The 23,086-nt window shown below is 46.9% G+C and overlaps 1 protein-coding gene across 1 annotated transcript in view; it reads right to left on the minus strand.

Annotated features, from left to right (window-relative positions):
- The window catches only part of LOC141098343 (zinc finger CCHC domain-containing protein 8-like), a 236,587-nt gene that overhangs the window by 64,712 nt on the left and 148,789 nt on the right, over nucleotides 1-23,086 (minus strand). Inside the window, exons 9-11 of the mRNA XM_073586030.1 lie at nucleotides 19,712-19,854; nucleotides 17,181-17,323; nucleotides 10,454-10,575 (exon numbers count right to left, since the gene is read on the minus strand). Coding sequence (XP_073442131.1) covers nucleotides 10,454-10,575; nucleotides 17,181-17,323; nucleotides 19,712-19,854 — 408 coding nt within the window. The remainder of the gene's footprint in view (nucleotides 1-10,453; nucleotides 10,576-17,180; nucleotides 17,324-19,711; nucleotides 19,855-23,086) is intronic.

The raw sequence follows: 23,086 nt of genomic DNA on the forward strand, positions 1-23,086 counted from the left end.
AGAAGTGGGGAAAATCCCGGCCCAAGATAACATCATGCAATAACGCAGGGACGAGTCCCACTTTATGTTGCACAGACCCATAGGAAGTAGTAATGCATATGACCGTGGTGAGGTACAAACAGGTGTCTCGATGCACACACGTTACAGAAAATTTGTCTGATGGTCCAGTCGGGGCTGACACCAGACTGGCCTTCACCAGAGTCACCACACTTCCCGAGTCTAACAATGCCACCACATTTTTGCCATCAACAGTTAAATCACACAAGTGTTTTTCCACATCCTTTTGACCGGCATTCACACTCACTACCCGTGCAACCATAGATATGCGGTTTTTAGAGTCTGTGACGTCGCACTGCATGGGTTCAGTAGTGACCAGACAGTTCACAGCAATGTGGCCCATCTCTTGGCAGCGGAAACACCTAACGGGCCCCTTGCTTAGACCATAGTTCGTTACTCTCGGCCTCGCATTGTGGGCAGTCCCAGTTTCCTCCCCCACTGTCTTAGGGATTTTTCCTTCTCCCCTACTCCCTGGAACAGTCTTACCGGTTCCACGTGGAGATGATGAAGAACGAGGAGGAGTAGCGTCGTCTCGGAGTCCTTCCGCCACGGAGTAACGTTCAACCAGATCCACCAGTTGATCTGCCGTCGTAGGATTTCCATGGCTTACCCACTTCCTCAGGGCTGGCGGTAGAGCTCTCAGGTACTTGTCCATGACGACTTTCTGGATTATCTCTGGCGCTGTCAGCACCTCGGGTTGTAGCCACTTCTTCGTCACGTGGATCAGGTCGAACATCTGTGACCGCGGTGGTTTATCCGGCTAAGTCCATTGATGCACTCTCTGTGCACGGACAGCGGTCGTCACTCCCAGCCGGGCCAAGATCTCGGCTTTCAGTTTGTCAAAGTCCTGTGCAGCTTCAGGTTCTAAGTCATAATAAGACTTTTGTGCCTCACCGGAAAGAAACGGGGCAATCAGGCCGGCCCATCGTGCCTTCGGCCATTTTTCTCGCACCGCCGTCCATTCAAATGTGGTCAGGTATGCCTCGACGTCATCTTCGGTCGTCATCTTCTGCCAGTACCGACTCACGTGAATCACTCTCGACTCTGCTTCCAGGTTAACCTCAGGTAAGCTTGCCAGGCGCTGCGCCACCTGCCGGAGAAGCGAACGATCGGTAGCTGTCATGTCCACCAACTCCTTCAGCTGGGCCATCATCACCCGATTAGCTTCTTGCTGGACGGCGGTGGACTGTAATAGCGCTTTCACCACGTCCTCCATGCTCATGCTTCCAACGTGATGCCCGCATTCTCCACCACAATGTGATAAAACACTCCGGGATCGCCTTTGCTGGGGTCAAAGGTCACGTGCGTTCAGCATGAAACTCAGGCGCACCGCCGGGATTCGGGTATAACTGACACTGGGTCAGGTTTATTAAAGGTGAAAGCAATGCATAAAGGAAATAAAACATAAAACAAATCCTTGCCTGTCCGGCACTAACTAAACAAGGTACAACCTAACTACCAACTGGCGGGCTTCTCCCGTCCAGCCAAACCACAGTTGCAGTGGGCACTGCTTTCACTCACGTGTGTCTCTCACACAGACAGGCTCTCTGTGTCCCCAGGCTGAGACACTCACACAACCCCCTGGCATCCTTTTATATCTGCCTCCCATTATTCATTAGTCACCAGGTGAGATACTGACCAGACTAGGCCACATAGGAAAGGTATCTGGGCAAGATATACCTGCCCTCATCCACTATTCCCACATGATTCTCACAGCATCTATACTTTCTGGCTATCCTGGTCCCCAGGGGTCCCTACAGTGCAGGTGAGTCCCTGCTCAGCGGAGGCTGTACGCCGGCGCTCTCAGGATCCTGATACTCCCGACCCACAGATACAGGAGGACTTTTACTTCACCCCAGGGTACGATCGCTGAATGGCTGTTGAAAGTGAAACAGCCAATCTGAGCAATTGTAATATTTCACCCATGAAACTTGGTGAAATATTACAATCCAGCCATGGCCGATGCTGCAATATCATCGGTCATGGCTGGAGACCGCGATCTGCCCCTGCCACCGAACTGACGCTGCCGTCACTATTTGCTCCCTTCCACTCCCCTCGTCATCCAGTTCCCCCCTCCCCCAATACCTCCCAAGTCCCGGTGTCCCTCAGTCTTCCCTCATGGGCGCCGTCATCTTCCACAATGGCGGGCGCATGCGCAAGTGCGCCCGCCGAGATCTGCCGGTCGGCACCCGGCAGATTAATTCATTTTGATCACTGTGATAGACCCTATCACAGTGATCAAAATAAAAAAAATAGTAAATAAACCCCCCTTTATCACCCCCATAGGTAGGGAAAAATAATGAAATAAAGAAAATATATATTTTTTTTTCCATTAGGGTTAGCGTTGGAATTAGGGTTGTGTTGGGGTTAGGAGTGGAGTTAGAATTGAGGGGTTTCCACTGTTTAAGCACATCAGGGGGTCTCCAAACGCGACATAGAGCCACCATTGATTCCAGCCAATTTTGCGTTTAAAAAGTCAAAGGGTGCTCCCTCCCTTCCGAGCCCCGACGTGTGCCCAAACAGTGGTCCCCCCCCCAAATATGAGACATCAGCGTACTCAGGAAAAATTGCACAACAACTTTGGGGGTCCAATTTCTCCTGTTACCCTTTGGGAAAATAAATTGCGGACTTAAAAAACAGGGATTTTTGTGTGTACTCGCCGTAAAATCCTTTTCTCCGAGCCAATCTTTGGGGGACACAGGACCATGGGTGTTATGCTGCTTGCCACTAGGAGGACACTAAGTGAACACAGAAAAATTAACTCCTCCTCTGCAGTATACACCCTCCGCTGGCTGAGATTTCCCCAGTTCGGTGAAAAAGCAGTAGGAGTATTAAACAAGGAACAATAACTATGTCAAAATCTAAGAACTAGACAACAAGCCAATAGGCTAACAGGGTGGGTGCTGTGTCCCCCAATGATTGGCTCAGAGAAAAGGATTTTACGGTGAATACACACAAAAATCCCTGTTTCTCCTACGCCTCATTGCAGGACACAGAACCATAGAACGTCCTAAAGCAGTCCCTGGGAGGGGAGCATACAACTGCTAATATCCCATGTACCACTTGGCTTAATGCTGTGGTACTGCCGATTGCAGAATGCGCCTGCCAAGAGCTGCATCCGCTGAGGCCTGAGAGTGAATTTGGTAATGCTTTGTAAAGATATGCAGACTGGACCAAGTCGCAGCCTTGCAGACCTGTTCTGCCGACGCCTGGTGCAGATTGGCCCAAGAGGCGCCCACTGATCGAGTAGAATGGGATAGGTGTGCCCCTGACACAGTAGGGTTCCTGAATAGCCAAGCGAATACACTTGGCTAGCGTGGCTTTTGAGGCAGCTAGACCCTTCTGGAAGCACGAACAGGGCATCTGACTTGCGGAAGGGAGCCGTCCGCGAGATGTAGTCCAAGAGCCCTAACCACATCCAGGATGTGGAGGGCCTTCTCAATACGATGGACTGGTGCCGGACAGAATGAAGGCAAAACAATTTCCTCATTGAGTTGAAAGGAAGACACGACTTTGGGCAGAAAAGATGGAGATGTCCTCAAAACTGCCTTGTCCTGATGAAAGTTCAGGAAAGGAGGACGGCAAGACAGGGCAGCCAACTCCGAAACTCATCTGATTGATGTAATTGCCACTAGGAAAACCAACTTCCAAGAAGGAAAAGTTAGTGGTAGTCCTGCAGTGGTTCGAAAGGGGCTTCCTGTAAGGCTCCGAGGACCAAGTTAAGATCCCATGAGTCCAACGGCCGTTTATAGGGAGGTGCCAAATGGGAGACTCCCTGAATGAACGTCTTCACCTGCAATTTGGTGGCGATTTTGCGTTGGAATAGAACTGACAAAGCCGAAATTTGACCCTTGAGTGAACTAAGCGCGAGACCTGACTCTAATCCGGATTGTAGGAACTCCAAAATGGAAGGGATAGAGAACACCAGAGGGGATCGTCTACGGTCCTTGCACCATGAAAAGAAGGTTTTCCAGGTGCGGTGATAAATGCGCATGGACACGGGCTTCCTAGCACTAATCATGGTGGAGATCACCTTCTGAGATAAACCAGCTTGTGGTAAAATCCAGGATTCAACGGCCACGCCGTCAAAGACAGAGCTCCGGAGTTCTGGTGGTAAATCGGGCCCTGTGAGAGTAGATCTATGCAATCTGGAAGTCGCCAGGGAGCGTCGGCGACAAGTTGGACTAGTTCTATGAACCATGCCCGGCGCGGCCAATCCGGCGTGACTACGATCACTGGTACACCCTCTGCTCTGATTTTGATTTTCTTGATGACCCTTGGAAGCAAGGGAAGAGGGGGAAAAATGTACGGAAGTCGAAACTGGTGCCACGGCAGAAATAGGGTGTCTGCTCCGATGGCGCATGGATCACGTGATCAAGCAATGAACCGGGGAACCTTGTGGTTTAGTCCTGAGGTCATGAGATCCACATCCGGAGTCCCCCAGCGACGGCAAAACTGCTGAAAGACGTCTGGATGAAGAGACCACTCTTCTGAGGCGAGGCCCTGGCGACTGAGAAAATCCGCCGCCCAATTCTCTACCCCCGGGATGTGGATCGCCGAGACGGGTGAATGGTTGGTCTCGGCCAAACGGAGGATGTGACTCACTTCGTGCATGGCCATCCTGCTGCAGGTACCCCCCTGACGATTGATATACACCACAGCTGTGGCTTTGACGGATTGGACCCTGATGGGCTGACCTGCGAGGAGATGGTGGAAACTCAGTAGGGCTAGCCTGATCGCTCATATCTCCAAGATGTTGATGGGGAGACGCGACTCTCGAATGGACCAACAACCCTGTGCCATGTGGTGGCGGAAAACCGCACCCCAGCCAAGAAGACTGGTGTCTGTGGTCAGCACCAACCAACATACTGGGAGAAAGGACTTTCCTTGATTCAGGGAGGATTTCAGAGTCCACCAGCTGAGGGTTTGTCTGAACAGCCGGGACAGAAGGAACCGACGGTCTAGGGAGAATGGGTTGTTGTCCCACGCCAACAGCAGCGCATGTTGCAAAGGGTGGAGATGGAACTGTGCGAATGGGACCGCTTCTATTGCTTCTACCATCTTTCCGAGAATCCCCATGCTGAAACATATGGAGTGAGGAACTGGTCGGGAAAGACTCCGTGCTCCTTGTTGTAAGGCTCGGGCAATGACCAACCCACGGGAAGTGTCCAATGTCATTCCCAAAAACAAGATCTGCTGAGCTGGTGCTGGAGAGGACTTTTCGAAGTTTATCTTCCAGCCCAGGCGAGAAGGTGTATTGACTGTAATACCTACAGATTGCTCGCAGGCTAGAAAGGACGGGCCCTTGATCAGTAGGTCGTCCAGATACGGAAGTACCACCACTCCTCGAGCGTGAAGAATGGCCATGACAGCCGCCATGACCTTGGTAAAGACTCTGGGGGCAGTGGCGAGTCCGAAAGGCAGGGCAACGAACTGGAAGTGTTCCTTGCGAATTTCGAAGTGCAGGAACTGCTGGTGGGATGGACAAATTGGGATGTGAAGGTAAGCATCCTTGATATCAATGGATGCTAGGAACTCTCCTCTTTCCATGCAGGTGACGCCTGAAAGGAGAGATTCCATTCTGAATCGCCGTACCTTCACAAACTGATTTAACAGCTTGAGGTCCAGTATGGGCTGCATCGTTCCGTCCTTCTTTGGAACCACAAAGAGGTTTGAATAAAAACCCTAGAACCCTTGGTGTTGAGGGACCGGAATAATGACTCCTTCCGTTTGGAGTGCATGAACAGCCCGAAGGAAAGCTGTTGTCTTTGTTTTGGGAGGCGAGGACAGGAAAAAATGCGTCGGAGGGGGGGTTAATAAAACTATTTTGTATCCGGAGGACACCAGCTCTCTGACCCACTCGTCGTGGACAACCACGAGCCAGGCCTGACTGAACGATAGTAGACGACCGCCTACTTTGTCGGTGTCTGCCGGATACCGTAACAAGTCATTGTGTAGAGGATCTATAGGATCTGGCTCCCTAGTTCCAGATGCCCTCGGTCTGTGTTTCCAGGAGCGGTTAGGTCTGTATGAGACCTGTGAACCTCTGTCTCCACACAGGGAACGACCTGATCCAGAGGAGAAGGTCATGGAGGACCAACTGGAATTGTTGCGAAAATGCTGAAAACGAGTCGGCTGCTGATTCCGAAAAGACGGGACGGGCCTCTGTTGGGGAAGAAATGTACTCTTCCCCCCGGGTAGTGTCAGAAATGAGCTGATCCAGTTTATCTCAAAATAGGCGACCCGCTTGATAAGGCAGAGAAGTCAATGATCTTTTGGCAGTGGAATCCGCACGCCAGTCACGGAGCCATAGGGCCCTTTTTATGGAGACTGCATTTGCAGCTGCCTGTGCAGCGCAATTGGCGGCATCTAAAGACGCGTCCACTACAAAGTCCCCTGCGTGAATTATCTGCCTGGCGACACTGGCTGCCTCCGGAGGAAGGTTGCTATCCTGGATGGCGGTAACTAATACTTCTGCCCACGCGGCCATTGCCTTAGCCACCCAAGTCGCCGCGAAAGATGGAAAGAGTGCTGCTCCTGAAGCTTCAAAAACTGAGCGAGCAAGGTAGTCAATTTGACGGTCAGAGGGGTTTCTGACTGAAGAACCCTCAGAAACGGATAGAAGCGTTTTGGAAGCAAGACACAATATAGGAGGTTCCACAGAAGGGGACTGTAACCAATCCTTTATTAGTTCTGGAGCAAAAGGGTATTTAGCCTCAATAGGCTTTTGACCTGCGAACCATTTATGTGGCCAGTCCCTATGTTACTGGACAATGTCCTTAAAGTCCGGATGGCTGGCAAATACCCTGCATACACGTTTAGTCTTCTTAAAGGAAATAACGTGTTCCGGAGCAGGAATATTTTCCTCGTCCAAAGTGAGAATCTTGTTGACTGATTCTATAAGAGAATTGTCATGATCCAGGATGGGGTTTGTCTTTGGCCTGTCCTGGTCAGACAGGGGTTAATTGTTTCTCTGGCAGAGGGTGGCTATTTAATGCTCACTTGACCTAGGTCTGGTGTCAGTTATACTCCTGCCCTCGGCTGAGTTAGTTGACCTCGTGCGTACGTGTGGCTTGTGCCTGATAAATTGCTTGCTTGTTTGGTTTTGATCCGGTTCCGTCCCTGTTACGAGTTCTGCCTGTCCCTCTTGTACTGCGCTACCTCTCTGTGTATGACCCTCTGCCTGTGACTTGACTATTCTCTGCTCGTCCCTCTGGTACTGCACAGCCCACTCCGTGTACGAACCCTCGCTTGTCTGACCTGCGTTTTCCTCTCCTCTTCTACAGTTTCCCTGCAGTAGGTACATTTCATCATCTACAGCAGTAGGATGCTAAGCCCCGCCCCCTGCAGTCACATGATCATAGGTCCTGGGACTCCTTACTATTTCCAGTGCCACAGGTCCTGTCTGCTTGAACCATCACTACAGTATTGGACCCCGCGCTCTCCCATAGTGTGGGTAAGTCACCCTGCTCTGCATGGCAGTTTGCCAACGCTGACAGGGTCCTGACATTAGAGTCCTGACAAGAATCAAGCGATTCTTGGTCATTTGGGGGATTATGAGGTACTGACGTGTCAGACTCGTATTCAGAGTTTTGTTCGCTGCGAACATTAGGAGAGGGAGAGCGAGAGACAGAGCTCACAGATGCTGAAGCGCAAGCGTGACTAGGGGACGCGTCATGGGCCCGCTTTCTAGAGATCTGAGAATCCCTTGAACGAATACGGCCCTTGCTGGTGGACGGTTCCCGGCCGTCGCCAGAGCCTTCCTTGGGCGGTAAAGACACGTTCTGACTCAAATAGGAGTCCCGGAGGGAGTCTATAGCCTTGGTCAGTGACTCAACAGACCGTGACAGGGATGCAGCTCAGGGAGCACAGTAGCAGCGGCGGCGGATGGCGTTTGAGCACAAGCCGGGTCGCAATCCGTGCACAGTGGATTAGTTTGGGCACTGGGCAAGGCAGCCTTGCAAGTGGCACAAGAGGTAAAGAACGCAGTGTGCTTCTTGGTAGCTCTTTTAGCATCCTTAGATTGAGACATAGTGCCCCTAAAGGGTTACAGGCAGAGCATGGGTTGCAGATAGTGTGAGCGTGCAGAGAAGGAGTTAATGTCACTGCTGTGGCACAGTGCAGCTTACCCGGGTCCTGGTCCCGATATTCCCAGGGAAGATTGAGGGTGTCCGCAGTCCTTTTAGAGGCTCCTTTAAGTGTTATTCATGCAGCCATAAGTGTCAGCCGTCAGGAAGCAGGCTGGGAGAGAGAAGGTATGGCCCCCGAGATTAGGAAAAGCACTTCTCGTTCAGAACAAGAAGCGCCAGTAACGTGGGAGGTACCCACTCGTGGTGGGCGGATCTATGGGACTGCGGCCTACCGCGGCCAGATGCTGGGGGCTCAATTTATGACAGCCGCCGGCGATGCGCTCCAGCTGAATAGAGGCACGGCCCGACACAGCGAAAACGCCGCTGGACGCCGGATTAGCACTCCCTCTGCCCCCCAGGGACCAGGACCCCTGCCAGTGGCATCAGACATGATGGCTGTGCAGTGACAGGCCGTCCCCTGTCATAAACACGGAGGCGGCATAGCAGAGCTGGAGCTGCGCTGTTTTTCAAGATATACTGCTCAATCGATCCTGCTGTAAAGAGGGGATGGAGAGGCTGCAGGAGTGCAGGATGAATTCGGGGGAGGAAACATGAAGGAATACCTTCATTCGCCTCTGCTGCCGTTGGGAGACAGGGGCCGGCAGGAACCGTCGCCCGCAATAAGTCTCAGCATGACCTCTTCATCGCAGGCGAGGGTACAGGGAGGTATACTCCGCGTTCTTGCCTGCTGATGTTTCCGAGGAGATCGGATCCCATATGAAAAGGCCCATCGCCCCCTTCACTCCATTAACTAAAAAATAAAAATTTACAGAAAAATCAAAAAATTGAAAATAAAACTGGTGGGGTCTGAAGCCAGACCCAAGTGCCTCCTACAGACACTAAGCAAGAACTGGGGAAATCTCAGCCAGCGGAGGGTGTATACTGCAGAGGAGGAGTTAATTTTTCTATGTTCACTTAGTGTCCTCCCAGTGGCAAGCAGCATAACACCCATGGTCCTGTGTCCCCCAATGAGGTGTAGGAGAAATAATTTTGAGGAAAAAAAAAGGATTTTTTATTTTCACGGCTCTGCGTTATAAACTTCTGTGAAGCACTTGGGGGTTCAAAGTGCTCACCACACATCTTGATAAGTTCCTTGAGGGGGTCTAGTTTCCAAAAAGGGGTCACTTGTGGGGGGGTTTCTACTGTTTAGGCACATCAAGGGCTCTGCAAATGTAACATGACGCCCGCAGACCATTCCATCAAAGTCTGCATTTCTAAACGTCACTACTTCCCTTCCGAGCCCCAACGTGTGCCCAAAGGGTACCAGCGTACTCAGGACAAACTGGACAACAACTTTTGGGGTCCACTTTCTCCTTTTACCCTTGGGAAAATAAAAAAAAATTGTTGCCAAAAGATCATTTTTGTGACTAAAAAAAGTTAAATGTTCATTTTTTCCCTCCATGTTGCTTCTGCTGCTGTGAAACACCTGAAGGGTTAATAAACTTCTTGAATGTGGTTTGGATCAGCTTGAGGGGTGCAGTTTTTAGAATGGTGTCACTTTTGGGTATTTTCAGCCATATAGACCCCTCAAACTGACTTCAAATGTGAGGTGGTCACTAAAAAAATGCTTTTGTAAATTTTGTTGTAAAAATGAGAAATCGCTTGTCAACTTTTAACCCTTATAACTTCCTAACAAAAAAAAAATTTGTTTCCAAAAGGAGACATGTGGAAAATGTTTTTATTAACTATTTTGTGTCACATAACTCTCTGGTTTAACAGAATAAAAATTCAAAATTTGAAAATTGCTAAATTTTCAAAATTTTCGCCAAATTAACGTTTTTCACACAAATAAACGCAAAAATGATTGACCCAAGTTTACCACTAACATGAAGCCCAATGTGTCATGAAAAAACTAGCTCAGAATCTCTAGGATCCGTTGAAGCGTTCCTGAGTTAGTACCATACCTCATATAGGGACACTTGTCAGAATTGCAAAAATTGGCCAGGTCATTAAGGTCAAAATAGGCTGGGTCATGAAGGGGTTAAAATCCACATGAGTTAAAATATGCTGGGATGTAAAGGCACACACTAGTAGTTTGCTGTATAACTGGTGCTGGAGTGGAGAGAAAACTAACAATTAGCAGATTTTTTTTTTTAATCTGCATATTGTTAGTATTCTCTCCTCTCCAACACAGTCATACAGCACACTACTAGCGCCTGCCTTTACATCCCAGCATTTTTTTTCCTCATTTGATTTTAAACGTTCATATATATTGCCTACATGCTTAGCAGTTTAATATATATCTTAGAGGAAAAAAGAATACTGACATCTGAAACTCCAGGATGAGCCGGTGTGTTAAATCCAGGAAAGCTGATTAATTTAGATACATCGTAAGATACTTGAATTTTCTTTGGCATTGCCTCTTCTACAATGTCACCATCACTGGAATCTACAAAGCAAATAGCTTAGTTACTCACCGATAACGGTGTTTCTAGGAACCCATGACAGCACCACGGAGAGAGGGGATCCGCCCCTCAGGGACAGGAACCTACAGATAAAAAGGGCGGTACCTCTCCTCCGCCTTCAGTTGGTTATAGAGCATCAGAGGGTCTCCAGGTTAGTTAGACAACAGAAATATATGCACAACATTATAATATTGCTTATTACACAGGTCAACGAAAAAAATTTTTTTTTCTGGTGTCCAAAATATTTTAATGAATTTGGGGTATTTTTGGGGTGCTGATTCTGAATATGTCATCAGTTTTGCCAGATTGGCTCAAGTTTTTGAGATTTTTGGTATCTTATTTATAGCACTTGTTGGTAAATGCGACGCATCATCTCATTAATTTCTTTGGATTAGTACTTGAACTGAGCAGTTCTCAATATAGTTTTGTGTTAATTAGTGTTCTAAAAGTTTGTTCATAGCTTGATTTTTGCACTAACTTTATGTTGTTGTCTGTTTTCCAGTGAAAAGCATGAACTCATCATGAAGAAGTTGTCTTAACGATCCAGACTCATTCTGTTACATTTGTGGTGAATATACACTGCCAAAACATAGAAGAAACATAACAGACTTCGTAAAAAAAGTGTATTTTGCCTATTTTGGGGTTATGCTTGGGGACCAAGACAAGTTTTGGGCACCACACATAGTGTGCAAAGCATGTATCGAATTATTACGAAAATGGAGCAAAGGACAAAGAAAAAGCTTCAAATTTGGTGTTCCAATGGTGTGGAGAGAGCCAAAAAATAATCATGATGACTGTTATTTCTGTGCAGTGCAAGTGCAAGGATTCAATAAGCATAAGAAACGAAAATGGGAGTAACATGGAATCTGCAAGAAGGCCTGTCCCTCATTGTGAAGATGTGCCTGTACCTGTGTTTACCATAAATAACAGTCATCATGATGATTTTTTGGCTCTCTCCACACCATTGGAACACCAAATTTGAAGCTTTTTCTTTGTCCTTTGCTCCATTTTCGTAATAATTCGATACATGCTTTGCACACTATGTGTGGTGCCCAAAACTTGTCTTGGTCCCCAAGCATAACCCCAAAATAGGCAAAATACACTTTTTTTACGAAGTCTGTTATGTTTCTTCTATGTTTTGGCAGTGTGTATTCACCACAAATGTAACAGAATGAGTCTGGATCGTTAAGACAACTTCTTCTTGATGAGTTCATGCTTTTCACTGGAAAACAGACAACAACATAAAGTTAGTGCAAAAATCAAGCTATGAACAAACTTTTAGAACACTAATTAACACAAAACTATATTGAGAACTGCTCAGTTCAAGTACTAATCCAAAGAAATTAATGAGATGATGCGTCGCATTTACCAACAAGTGCTATAAATAAGATACCAAAAATCTCAAAAACTTGAGCCAATCTGGCAAAACTGATGACATATTCAGAATCAGCACCCCAAAAATACCCTAAATTCGATGAAATATCTTTGGCACCAAAAATGCTGTTGACCAGTGTTATCAGAAGCACCGTGCCTAAACGGAAACACTCTACTAACAGTAAAACGTGCCCACCACACTCATGAAGGGGAGGGGAATAAGCGGGTGCTGTCATGGGTTCCGAGAAACACCGTTATCGGTGAGTAAGCTATTCTCTCTCACCCATGACAGCACCACGGAGAGAATTACAGAGATTGGTAGCTTAGGGAGGGACCACCACCTGAAGGACCCTACTCCCGAAGGTCAGGTCAGACGTAGAGGCTAGATCTAATCTATAGTGCCTGAAAAAGGTCGAAGGAGATGACCAGGTGGCCGCCTTACAGATTTGTTCTATTGATACCTCAGATCTTTCAGCCCATGAGGTCACCATCACTCCTGTGGAATGGGCTCTCAAGCCTTCCGGGATGGTATTTCCACTGGATGAATATGCCAGGGCAATCGCATCCCTTATGCACCTTGCCAGGGTACTCTTAGATGCTTTGAGTCCCTTCCGAGGTCCCTGAAAACACACAAAGAGCCTTCCTTCCTATATTTCTTGGTGGCCTCTAGATACTGCACTAGGCACCTCATCACGTCTAAGGTGTGGAATTTGTCTTCTCCCTTCTTTTTAGGATTTGGGCAGAATGAAGGAAGGACTACCTCTTGGGACTTATGGAAGTGTGATGACACTTTCGGTAGATATGCCAGGTCAGGCTTTAAAATGACCCTATCATCTAGAATCTTTGTGAAAGGTGGCCCTACTGATAAAGCTTGCATATCGCTCACTCTGCGAGCTGATGTTAGCGCCAAAAGAAGCACTGTTTTTAACGACAGGATTCTTAGGGATGCTGAGTGAATAGGTTCGAATGGAGTGCCTGTTAGCGTGGATAGTACAAGATTTAGATCCCATGATGGTAATCTTTGATTAGCTATCGGCCTGGATCTGGATACGGCCTTAATAATCTGTCACCCAAGGATTACCTACCACATTATGGTTATAAAGGTGCCCAAGGCCGCTACTTGTACCTTTAATGTGTTGACCGCTAGACCCTGTTCTAGGCCCTTTTGTAGAAATTCTAGGATTTTGTCAATGTGAACCTCATCCTGAACCTTTACCCCCGAAGTGGATAAGACTTTTTTCTTTTTTTCCACGTTCTCCTGTAGGCTCTCATCGTAACCAGTTCCCTACTTTTTTTTTTGTAATGTGGTTATCAGGTTCTCTGAAAACCCTCTGTCTCTCATCAGTGCCCTCTCAAATTCCATGCTGTTAAATGGAATCTCCCTGCCTGAGGGTGTAACACTGGCCCCTGCGATAGCAGGTCCAGGAGATCCGGGAGGATCCATGGGTCGGTTAGAGAGAATATTCTTTGCCAGGAGAACCAGGTTCTTTTGGGCCAGAAGGGGGCTATTAAAATCATTCTTGCCCCATCCTCCCTGACTTTTCTTAGCACTGCTGGGATCAGCATGATCGGGGGAAAGGCATATGTTAGGCCCCATGTCCATGGGAGTATGAAGGCGTCCAGAGCTAGAGGATTCCCCCTGGGGTCTATGGAGCAGAAAGTTTCCACTTTTTGTTTCTGAAGTCGGCGAACAGATCTATGTCTGGGTCCCCCCACATTTTTACAATCTGCCGAAAAACGGACCGCTTTAGGACCCAATCCCCTTGTCGTAATTGGGTGCGACTCAGAAAGTCTGCCCTTTGATTCTCCGTGCCCCGGATGTGTAGTGGTGACAGAGATAGCAGGTTTGCCTCTGCTAATTTGAGGACTCTGGAGAATGTGTCCATTAGGGCTCGGGACCTGGTTCCCCCCTGATGATTTTTATATGCTATTGTGACTCGATTGTCCGAAAATATGCGGACATGATGACCCCGGAGCAGGGGTAAGAATGTGTTAATGCGTAGCCCACTGCTAAGAGCTCTTACTGGTTCGAGGAGGCTTCTAATTCTTGAACTCCCCACGTACCCTGGGCCACTTCGTTATTCATGTGTGCTCCCTACCCCGTGGGACTGGCATCTGTGGTAACTATGTGTGTTATTTTTGTTACCCAGGGGATCCCTTTGGAAAGGTTGTCTTGGCTTTTCCACCAGGTTAGGGAATGAGTAGTTTTTGAGATTAGGGTAATAAGACCCTCTAGGCGTCCCCCTACTGCAGACTAGTTGGCTAGTACATCCCACTGTAGATCTCTCGTGTGTAACGGATCCCATTGGACTGCTGGCAGGCGGAGAGAGAACCTAGTCGTGACATCGCTTTTCTTAATGTCATGGAGGGATTTTGGATGGCTCGTTACAATTTGAGCGATTTTCTCCTTCTTGCGGTCTGGGAGGCGGCACTCTTGAATGTTTGAGTCCAATGTTAGACCCAAGAATTCCTGTACTCTGCTGAGCTCCAATCTTGATTTTTTTAGATTCAGGAGCCAGCCCAGGCCTTGCAGAGTGTCCATCACTCTGTCCCTCTGTTCCCAGCGTTTTTGAGCCAAGCTGGTTGCTATTAAAAAATAGTCCAGATACGGGATTATTATTATGTCTTGCTCCCTTATATGGGCCATCATCTCTGACACTATTTTGGTAAATACCCGTGGAGCTACAGATATTCCAAATGGCAAGGCTCTATACTGGAGTTCTTATCTCGCCCTTTATCGAGATGGCTAACCTGAGATATTGCCTGGAGTTTTTGTGAATGGGGACGTGATAATAGGCGTCGCTGAGATCTAACACCGAGATGAAGCAGTTCGGGAACAGGATTTTGGTGGTGGACCTGATAGACTCCATTTTGAAGTTTTAAATTTTTTTTTTTTTTTTTTTAATTTATAATTATCCGAAACCTGCCGCCTGGCTTGGTCACCAGGAAAAAGAGGGGAGTGAGGCCCCTTGCCCCTTCCCTGCAGGGGAGCCTCCTGGAGGGCTCCTTTTTCTACCAGGCTTAGGACTTCGTTTCCTAGGGCTTCCTGCTCTTGCATACTGGATCTTAGCGGAGTCATTACATACTTTTGAGGCGTTTTTTTTTTTTTTGTTTAAAGAGCATGACCCCGGACCTGCTGGCGCGGGCTGGTCTCCCATTCGGGTCCCGGCCCAGGCTCAAGCTGCTTAGCAAATGACACCTGACGAATGCAGTCACGCTCAGCCTAGAATGACCGGAGGCCCTACTATCCATGGGTTGAGATTCTTTTCCAGGCTGGGAGAAAAAGGGGTTAACCTTCCCCCCACCCTGAGCAAACTGTCACCTAGAGGGCTTTTTGTCTCAGGACAAGTTGCAGAGGAGGAACCCTCTCTCTCTTCTCTTGTCATCCCACTTTTGCTCTCTCGGTGGTCTCCGCTGAAAACACTTTCTATTCCGAAAGGGCCTCTTAGCTGCATTTGATAGTGCTGCTGCTTTGGACGATAACCAGACTGAGTCTGCCGATGAGTCCGCTAGGAAGGCAGCCGCTCCCCTTATTTCTGGGATAGAGTCTAGGATTTTATCCCTTGGCGTCCCTTCTCTTAGTTGCTTTCCTAGTTGGTCCACCCAAATCATTAGGGCTCTCGAAGTACATGTTGCCGCTATGGCTGGCCTGAAGTTACCTCCAGCTGACTCCCATGCACCTTTAAGAAAAGTATCTGCCTTTTTATCCAGGGGACCCCTGAGGGTGCCCATGTCCTCAAAGGGGAGGGCAAATTTTTTTTGTTTTTGTTTTTTTTTGAGGCCTTTGCGACAGCTACATCGAGCTTTGGGCCCTCTTCCTCACCGGGATATTTCCTTTTTAAGGGAAGGGACCGTGGTGTTTTTCCTGTCCGGTTTATCCAATTCTTTTTGATTAGACCCCGCACATTTTCATTTAGCGGGAACACTCTCCGCGCCTTTTCTGGCCCAGTCCCCCGAACATTATGTCTTGGACTGTTTTATCAGGCCTAGGGTCCAGCACCCCCATGGTAGACGTTACTGCTTTCACTAGTTTGTCTACCTCGTCTAGGGGGAAGCAGTGACGCCCCTCTGAGGATGAGAATCTGGAATCTGAGGGTTTTTACGTGATTTCTCCCGATGTCGAGGAATCCGACTGGGAAATCACTATTGTGTCTTTTTTTGATTTGTCCCTATGCTTAAGGGATGTAAGGGCACTCTGACCTCCAATTTAATTGCAGCTTTTAGGTCAGAGGCCAAATCCGGAGTTTCCTAACAGAGGATTTCTTTTGTACATGGCTCTGTTTTTTTTCTCTCAAGAAATAGGTAGGGGACTAGCACAAGTGGGGCACTCCCTGTTCTTTTCCCCTTCTTTCCCTAGTAAGGAAAATGGAACTTTTAATACAATGGTGAACATTCACGAAGATCACTCACCCAAAGGTATGCGGCTGCAGGTATAGATTCGGGAGATGGAGTCAGGTCCTGAATAGGCTGCTCTCCAGGTGGCGATTTGCTCCTTGCAGCTGACGTGCTATGCTGCGTGGAGTGACTACTGGAATGACCATCCGTATTGCGTTCCTTGACGATGATTGTGGTGCTGCTGCCTGGCTTGTTGCTCCTGTTGCTGGTCACTATCCACTTCAGGATCGCCTCCAGCCCGGAGTGCTTGTGCAGCCACCATTTTAAAACTTCCCGGCTGGCGTCACCGCTCCCATCCTGCACCGCGGTCCCCGGGAGAGCGCCCCTGCGCATGCGCCGGTTCTGGGGACCCGGAAGCCAGCTTCTACTTCCGGGGCGGCCGCCATCTTGGTACACCTCTGTACCCCGGCGCCGCCCGCATGTTTACCGGGTCCCCGCGAGCCCCGACTTCCTCTCCGGAGCGGCGGCTCCGGCGTCACTCCCACCCGCTCACCCGGCAGCCCGCATCGGCCCCAGCAGTGGCGGCTTCGGGCACCGCACCCTCCCGAGGCAGGGGCCTCCCCGCTGCCATCACCGGTCAGGCCGGCCCCGGATCCTGGACACACAAAAGGTACCGTCCTGTGGGTCCCTCCGTCAGGGACAGGAACCCAACTGAAGGCGGAGGAGAGGTACCGCCCTTTTTATCTGTAGGTTCCTGTCCCTGAAGGGCAGATCCCCTCTCTCCGTGGTGCTGTCATGGGTGAGAGAGAAACATGCTTCAAAGATCAATTTCACACCATCCAGAAAACAAAGTATTTGCATAGCTTCGATGATTGCATACCCTTTCCATCATAAAGCGAGAGGCCGGAACTCTCCAGCTCAGCTTCTTTCAGCCAACCTCGAGGGTAACCTAGTTGTCGCATTCGATATATATATGGAGGAAGTTGCCTGTCAGAAATTCCAAGCGCCTCTTGCAGCTCCACACTATGCATAACAAATAGTTTTAGGGAAAAAGCAAACAAAATAAGATTTTAAAAAATGAACAATAAATAAATGTGACTATTCTGTTCTGTTGATGGCGCAGAGTGGAAACTTGAAAGACAAACTGAAAATTTTGTTGAAATCATCATGAAGTAATTAAAAATAAAGTAACAATTGTGTTAAGGGATGGCGATGAGCGCCATATGGCTGCACCAGTTAAATTCTGCTGTGAGACTGACAGCGCCACCTAAACAGTCAAACAGCAGCAATCAGAGCTAACTGCAATCACTGTTAGAGGAAGGTGCTTAGTATATAGCTCACTCAGCTCCATATACTTACACCAGACTTGTAACATACATCACACGTTAGGTAGAAATTCAAAACATGCCTGGTCTGCAGTACATCACCTTGTTTAAACGGGGATGTGCTGCTGACACTGGCATATGAGCACACCATCACACCAATTATGGTTCAGTAAGGCTGGATTCAGATGTCTGTGTATAAACTGCAATGTGTACACTGATCTGGTATCATGACTTGCACTAATAACCTCATAGGTATATAGAAGGCTGTGAGTTCAGGTCAGAAGACCAGCAGTAGAGGTCTGACTACTGTGGTCAGTCTGCAGACCTTTTCCAAATTCAACATACAAGAACACTCTCCAGAAAGTGGGTGTTTCAGTAACTAACTAAGCTTACTATAAAGAGAAGACCTCATGAGAGCAAATACAAAGGGTTTACAACAAGATGCAAACCATGTCCCAGCCTTAAAAATAAAAAAGCTAGTTTAGACTGACAAAAAAAATCTAAACAAGTCAGAGCAGTTCGGGAAAAAAAATTCTTTAGACTGAGGAAACTAAGATCAACCTGTTCTAGAATGATGGTAACCATAAAGTATGAAAGATCTTGGTAAGGCTCATGATCCAAAATACACCACATGCTCCTTTAAAGCATGGTGGAGGCCGTGTGATTGCATGGGCATTCATGGCTTCTCATAGCACTGGGTCACTACCTATTCAATGTTCCTAAGCAATAACAGGCAGGTAGTTGCTACCTGACTGTCGTGGCCAGTGCCGTTATCTGCCAGCACAGTGCAGTCACATTTCAGCTGACTTCACGTCAGAGCTGCAGTTTTTTTTCCTGTTGACAGGGCAGGACTACTGGTGTCATGCTGATTGACAGCTGTCTCTCCTCTGCCTATTTGGTGAAAGCTGGCTGTCAATCCGCATGACACCAGTAGTCCTGCCCTTTCAACAGGAAGAGAAACTGCTACTGTGTTGATACGGAGGAGCTGAATCTCTGGCAGGAGAGGTTAGGTAGTGGCTACTCTTACCAACTGCCTGCGTGTTAGTGCTTAGGCACATTTTTTAAGTCAGGATACAACCTTTAATTTCCCCATCTTCTTCATGGTCTGTCGCCGTGTAAATCGGACTGCACTCGGATTACATCAGCGTGCAAAAAGCGCACCCATAAACATAAATGACTGAACGTGATCCTAATTCTGAAGCCACTTGCAGAATGCTAAGATTTTTTTTCTCACGCAGAAGGAGCATCAGAAATTAAATAGCAGATCTGCACTGCCCCATAGTATAACATTGGTCAGAGTGCTATCCGATAAATCATCGAATAGCACTTGGCTGTGATTTACGCTCATATGATCAGCCCTATAACGGAGTCTGCATTTTAAGCCCATATTAAAGGGTTTCTCCACTACTAGGACGACCCCTTCTCAATCTGAGTGTATGCCTGACAAAATAAAGTCGGCACTCGCACGGTTGATATGTGAGCCCTGTGCCCAGTCAGCACCGGTTTCTCTCTCACCACCTTCCAAAGATTGGGTAAGTGACAGCAAGCGAGCAGCAGCCGCAGCTCTAACTTAACGGTTAAGCAATTACCAGGAAGTTAGACATGCGGCTGCCGCTCACTTCCTGTCAATTACTTAGTCGTCCAAAGGCCGTAGAGAGACCGTACTTGACTGAGTGGCGTAGGGCTCATGTGACGTAAACACCTCACTTGAGTCCCAAGAACACGAGTGCAGACATTGCTGGAACAGAACCGGCATGGGCGGTGAGTTTAAGTGAGTATTTTACCCAGTCAAAAAAATAGATTGAGAACAGATTGTCCTAGTTGTCAACAACCCCTTTATTTATATAAAAATATATCTCAAATGCTTTGGTATAAAGCCAAAATGCCAAAACTTGTGTCATTGTACAAATGTTTCTGGACCTAACTGTAATTGGATCCTCATACTCAAATTATCTTTACTGGTTGAAATAAAATTAAGTAAAGAGAAATTCTCTTTACTGCATATTTTCCATGATCTTCTCATACCATACAATTAAGTAATTACAAAATGGTTAATACTTTTTAACTATGAATACCAATAACCTACCTAATATTCCCAGGCTTAAATTTTTGAAATCTCTCTGCTACCTCCTCAACATAATAACGTTGCTGGTAATTCTGGTTGCCAAATTCCTCACAGAATTCTCTAAATGCTTCTCTTTTCATGTCAATATGCGCAAGATCCCGAGGCTAAAAACAATAATATAATAAATGAGGCAGACACCCACACAAACAGAAGTGGAAATTTGATTTTTTTTTTTTTACTCTTTGTAAAATCTCTCATTCAGTAAATTTAGGAACATAAGACTGCATTGGCTTTGAGTGGTGGGCTATACACTTTGCCTACAAGTAAAAAAAACAAAAACAGACAAAAAAAACAGGAATCAACAAGCCCCGGTGCGTATTTCTCGCAAGTCACATGTGTGGTCCGTGTGTAATCCGTATTTTTAGCAAAGCCGGCAATTCAGTGCGCTATACAGTAAACTCACACCGACAGTTTTAATAAAGAAACGAAAGAATAGATATAGACACATAGAATACACACACATATATATATATATATATATATATATATATATATATATATATATATATATATATATATATATATGCATTCTATGTGTCTATATCTATTCTTTGGTTTCTGTTAGAAACCCTGTCATAGGGCTCCATTATATGTCCATTTTGCAAGCCTGCGAGAAAATCTCGCCATACGGATGCCATACGGATTACATACGGATGCTGACATGCGCAAAATACGCAACGACACCTTGCTTACGGATGACATACGGAGCACTAGTTAGGGGTCATTCATCCGTATTACGCATGTAAAATACGGACCGTATTTTGCGTCGGTTAGTGTGACCCCGGCCTCAGACATCGTTCCTGGGTGTGGGAGGTAGAAGGGCAAAAAACGCAGAAAACAATATCCTTGTACAAATGGAATGACACACCACTTTTAAAAGAAAGAAAGCACAGGACATAAGATCATCTTGTCCTGATTGAAAAGAAGAGAGCCTTATAGGAAACTGCAACAAGATTAGGCACCTTGTGAATCAATGATTACCAGAAATGCTGCATTCAGGAAAGGAATTTTGGGGAAGAATTACGAAGAGGCTCAAAGTGTGACTGTAGTAGCGCATATAGGCAGGGTTGGGGTGCAAAGGTTTCTCCATATGCTTGGTGAAATGGAGCACCCACTGGAAGAAAATATTAATCTGTTTGAGGAATGCCCAGGAAAAGTATTGAAAGGGCAGAAAACTGTCACTTATGAAAGGAGAGGCCTAGTCCAATCCTGACTTGAGAAACTAAAGAAGCCCATTTCAGGCAGACATCTGAAAGACTGATTGTCCAGTGAAGAAAAGGTGAGTGCTATAATTAGTCCTACACCATGCCAACAGTAAGTTTCCTGAGACCTTCCATGTTTGGGGTTTATTTTCATCCAAGAACATGGGCTAATTCACAATTTTGCCTGAAAACACCGACATTAATAGACAAATGGGATCTAAATAATGAGCACGATGGGGGGCCCATTATACTGTGTGGAGAGCTGTGTTGGGATTACAGTTGGAGAATCCTATGGTGATGGGGTTACTATTTGACAGAGGGATTGAGGAAGGGGGTGCAGTAGGGTAATCAAACTGAGTGTGGAGGGTACTATGGAGGAATTCACTGTCGGGGAATCATACTGGGTTTGGGAGCACTTTTGTTGATATACTTTATTATCCGTATTATTCAAGTTTTTTTTTTTTATCCTTTATTACACATTTAAATTAGGCCATTGGGCCATATGCTTTTTAGTGCTCTTACCCAACATTACATTATTCTACTATTTTATTCTAAGATCTATTAATTAAAACGTACTTTGCTTGTGGGACAACCACCTTAAGTTTGTTTCCACATGAAAAAAGATAATCGTTATATGTGATAACAAAAAACTTCAATTGTAGACATTTTTTAAAATATTAAAGGATAGTACCCGACTTTGTCCAAGCTGTTAATTTTGGCATTTGTGTTTGAGTGTGACATCCCTAATCTAGGAGCTAAAGAAGATTCCTGGACAGAAGAAGGTACTGTAATTCATTAGGGAAGATAGACGATGGCCTAGCGCAGGGTGCCACCCATAACCTAAAGGTAAGAGAAAAAAAATGGTTAGCACTCGACTTTTTGCAAAACTGTGTCAGTGAAAGGAACCCGAGGTACCATAAGCATAAGTTTAGAGAAAATCACTGCACACGTACAAGAAAAATAATGCCTCAGATGAGTATTTATTGCTGATAGGTAAAGCGACAATTTAAACGACGTTTCGGCCAATCATTGGCCTTTATCATATAGTCGCCTTTTCAAAAAATCATCATTCACTGCAGGGACACAGAAGTGTCTGCACCCTCCACTGTGCCACCAATGAATCAAGCCCATACTCCCTGGAGAGCGGATCCTCCTGAACCCACTGCATACACTGGGCATTGACACTAAACTGGACCCAATAGGCTCTATGTCATATTTTATTGCGGTGACACTACTTACCTGACTTTCCCACGTGTGCAGTGATTTTCTCTGAACATAACCTAAAGGTGTCAGAAAGGTACAGGTAGATCTAGAGGAATCTATAGCAGCAAGGTGTCTGTTGCTTCTTTACACCAATAGCAGAGACCCCGGGAAGAGGGAAAGCGCATTTTGGTGCAAAATAAGACTACGCCTGCAGGAAAAAAAAAAAACACGTTCACAAGAGAGACTACTCTCTGACCAATGTAGAAGGGGCAGAACTGGAATACAGCCAGGTAGCAAGGATAGAAGAAAATGAAGGTACAACCTAGTCTGCCCCGGTTAGATGAAGCTGGAAAGCATCTCCAATATATGCGTGGTGATGGAGGACCGCTATTAAAGGAGAAAAAAGGGAATTAGACCTACCGGTAATTCTGTTTCCAGTAGTCCCTCAGGACAGCACCGTGGAGGAAGTCCTCCCTTGACCTATAGCGGGACAGGATCACAGAGAGGTTAAAAGGTCCCTCCCCCCTCCAGTGTTTTTTCAAAGTACCACCGAGGATGGATGGAAATGGTCTAAACGTGCCCTTACAAACGCATCTATAAGAGACCATTTAACAGCTTCATCTTAGTCTGGAGCCATGGCGACCTAACGGACGAACGATCTGCCGGAAGATTGATCCCGTGCAAGCCTAAAGACAAACATAAGGAACATAAGGAAGGGAATTAAGGGTGCTGTCCTGAGGGACTACTGGAAACAGAATTACCGGTAGGTCTAATTCCCTTTTTCCATTTCGTCCCTCCGGACAGCACCATGGAGAATACTAAAGAAAAGATCCCAGGGTGGGTACAGAAACCCAAGGACCAAAGTCCCAGGCAAGAACCAGGCCAGATATAGAAATGATCTGAAAGATCAAAGAAATATAGATGTCTAAAG

This window comes from Dendrobates tinctorius, unplaced genomic scaffold, assembly GCF_039654945.1.
Source record: "Dendrobates tinctorius isolate UK_male_01 unplaced genomic scaffold, ASM3965494v1 ptg000090l, whole genome shotgun sequence".
NCBI lineage: Eukaryota > Metazoa > Chordata > Amphibia > Anura > Dendrobatidae > Dendrobates > Dendrobates tinctorius.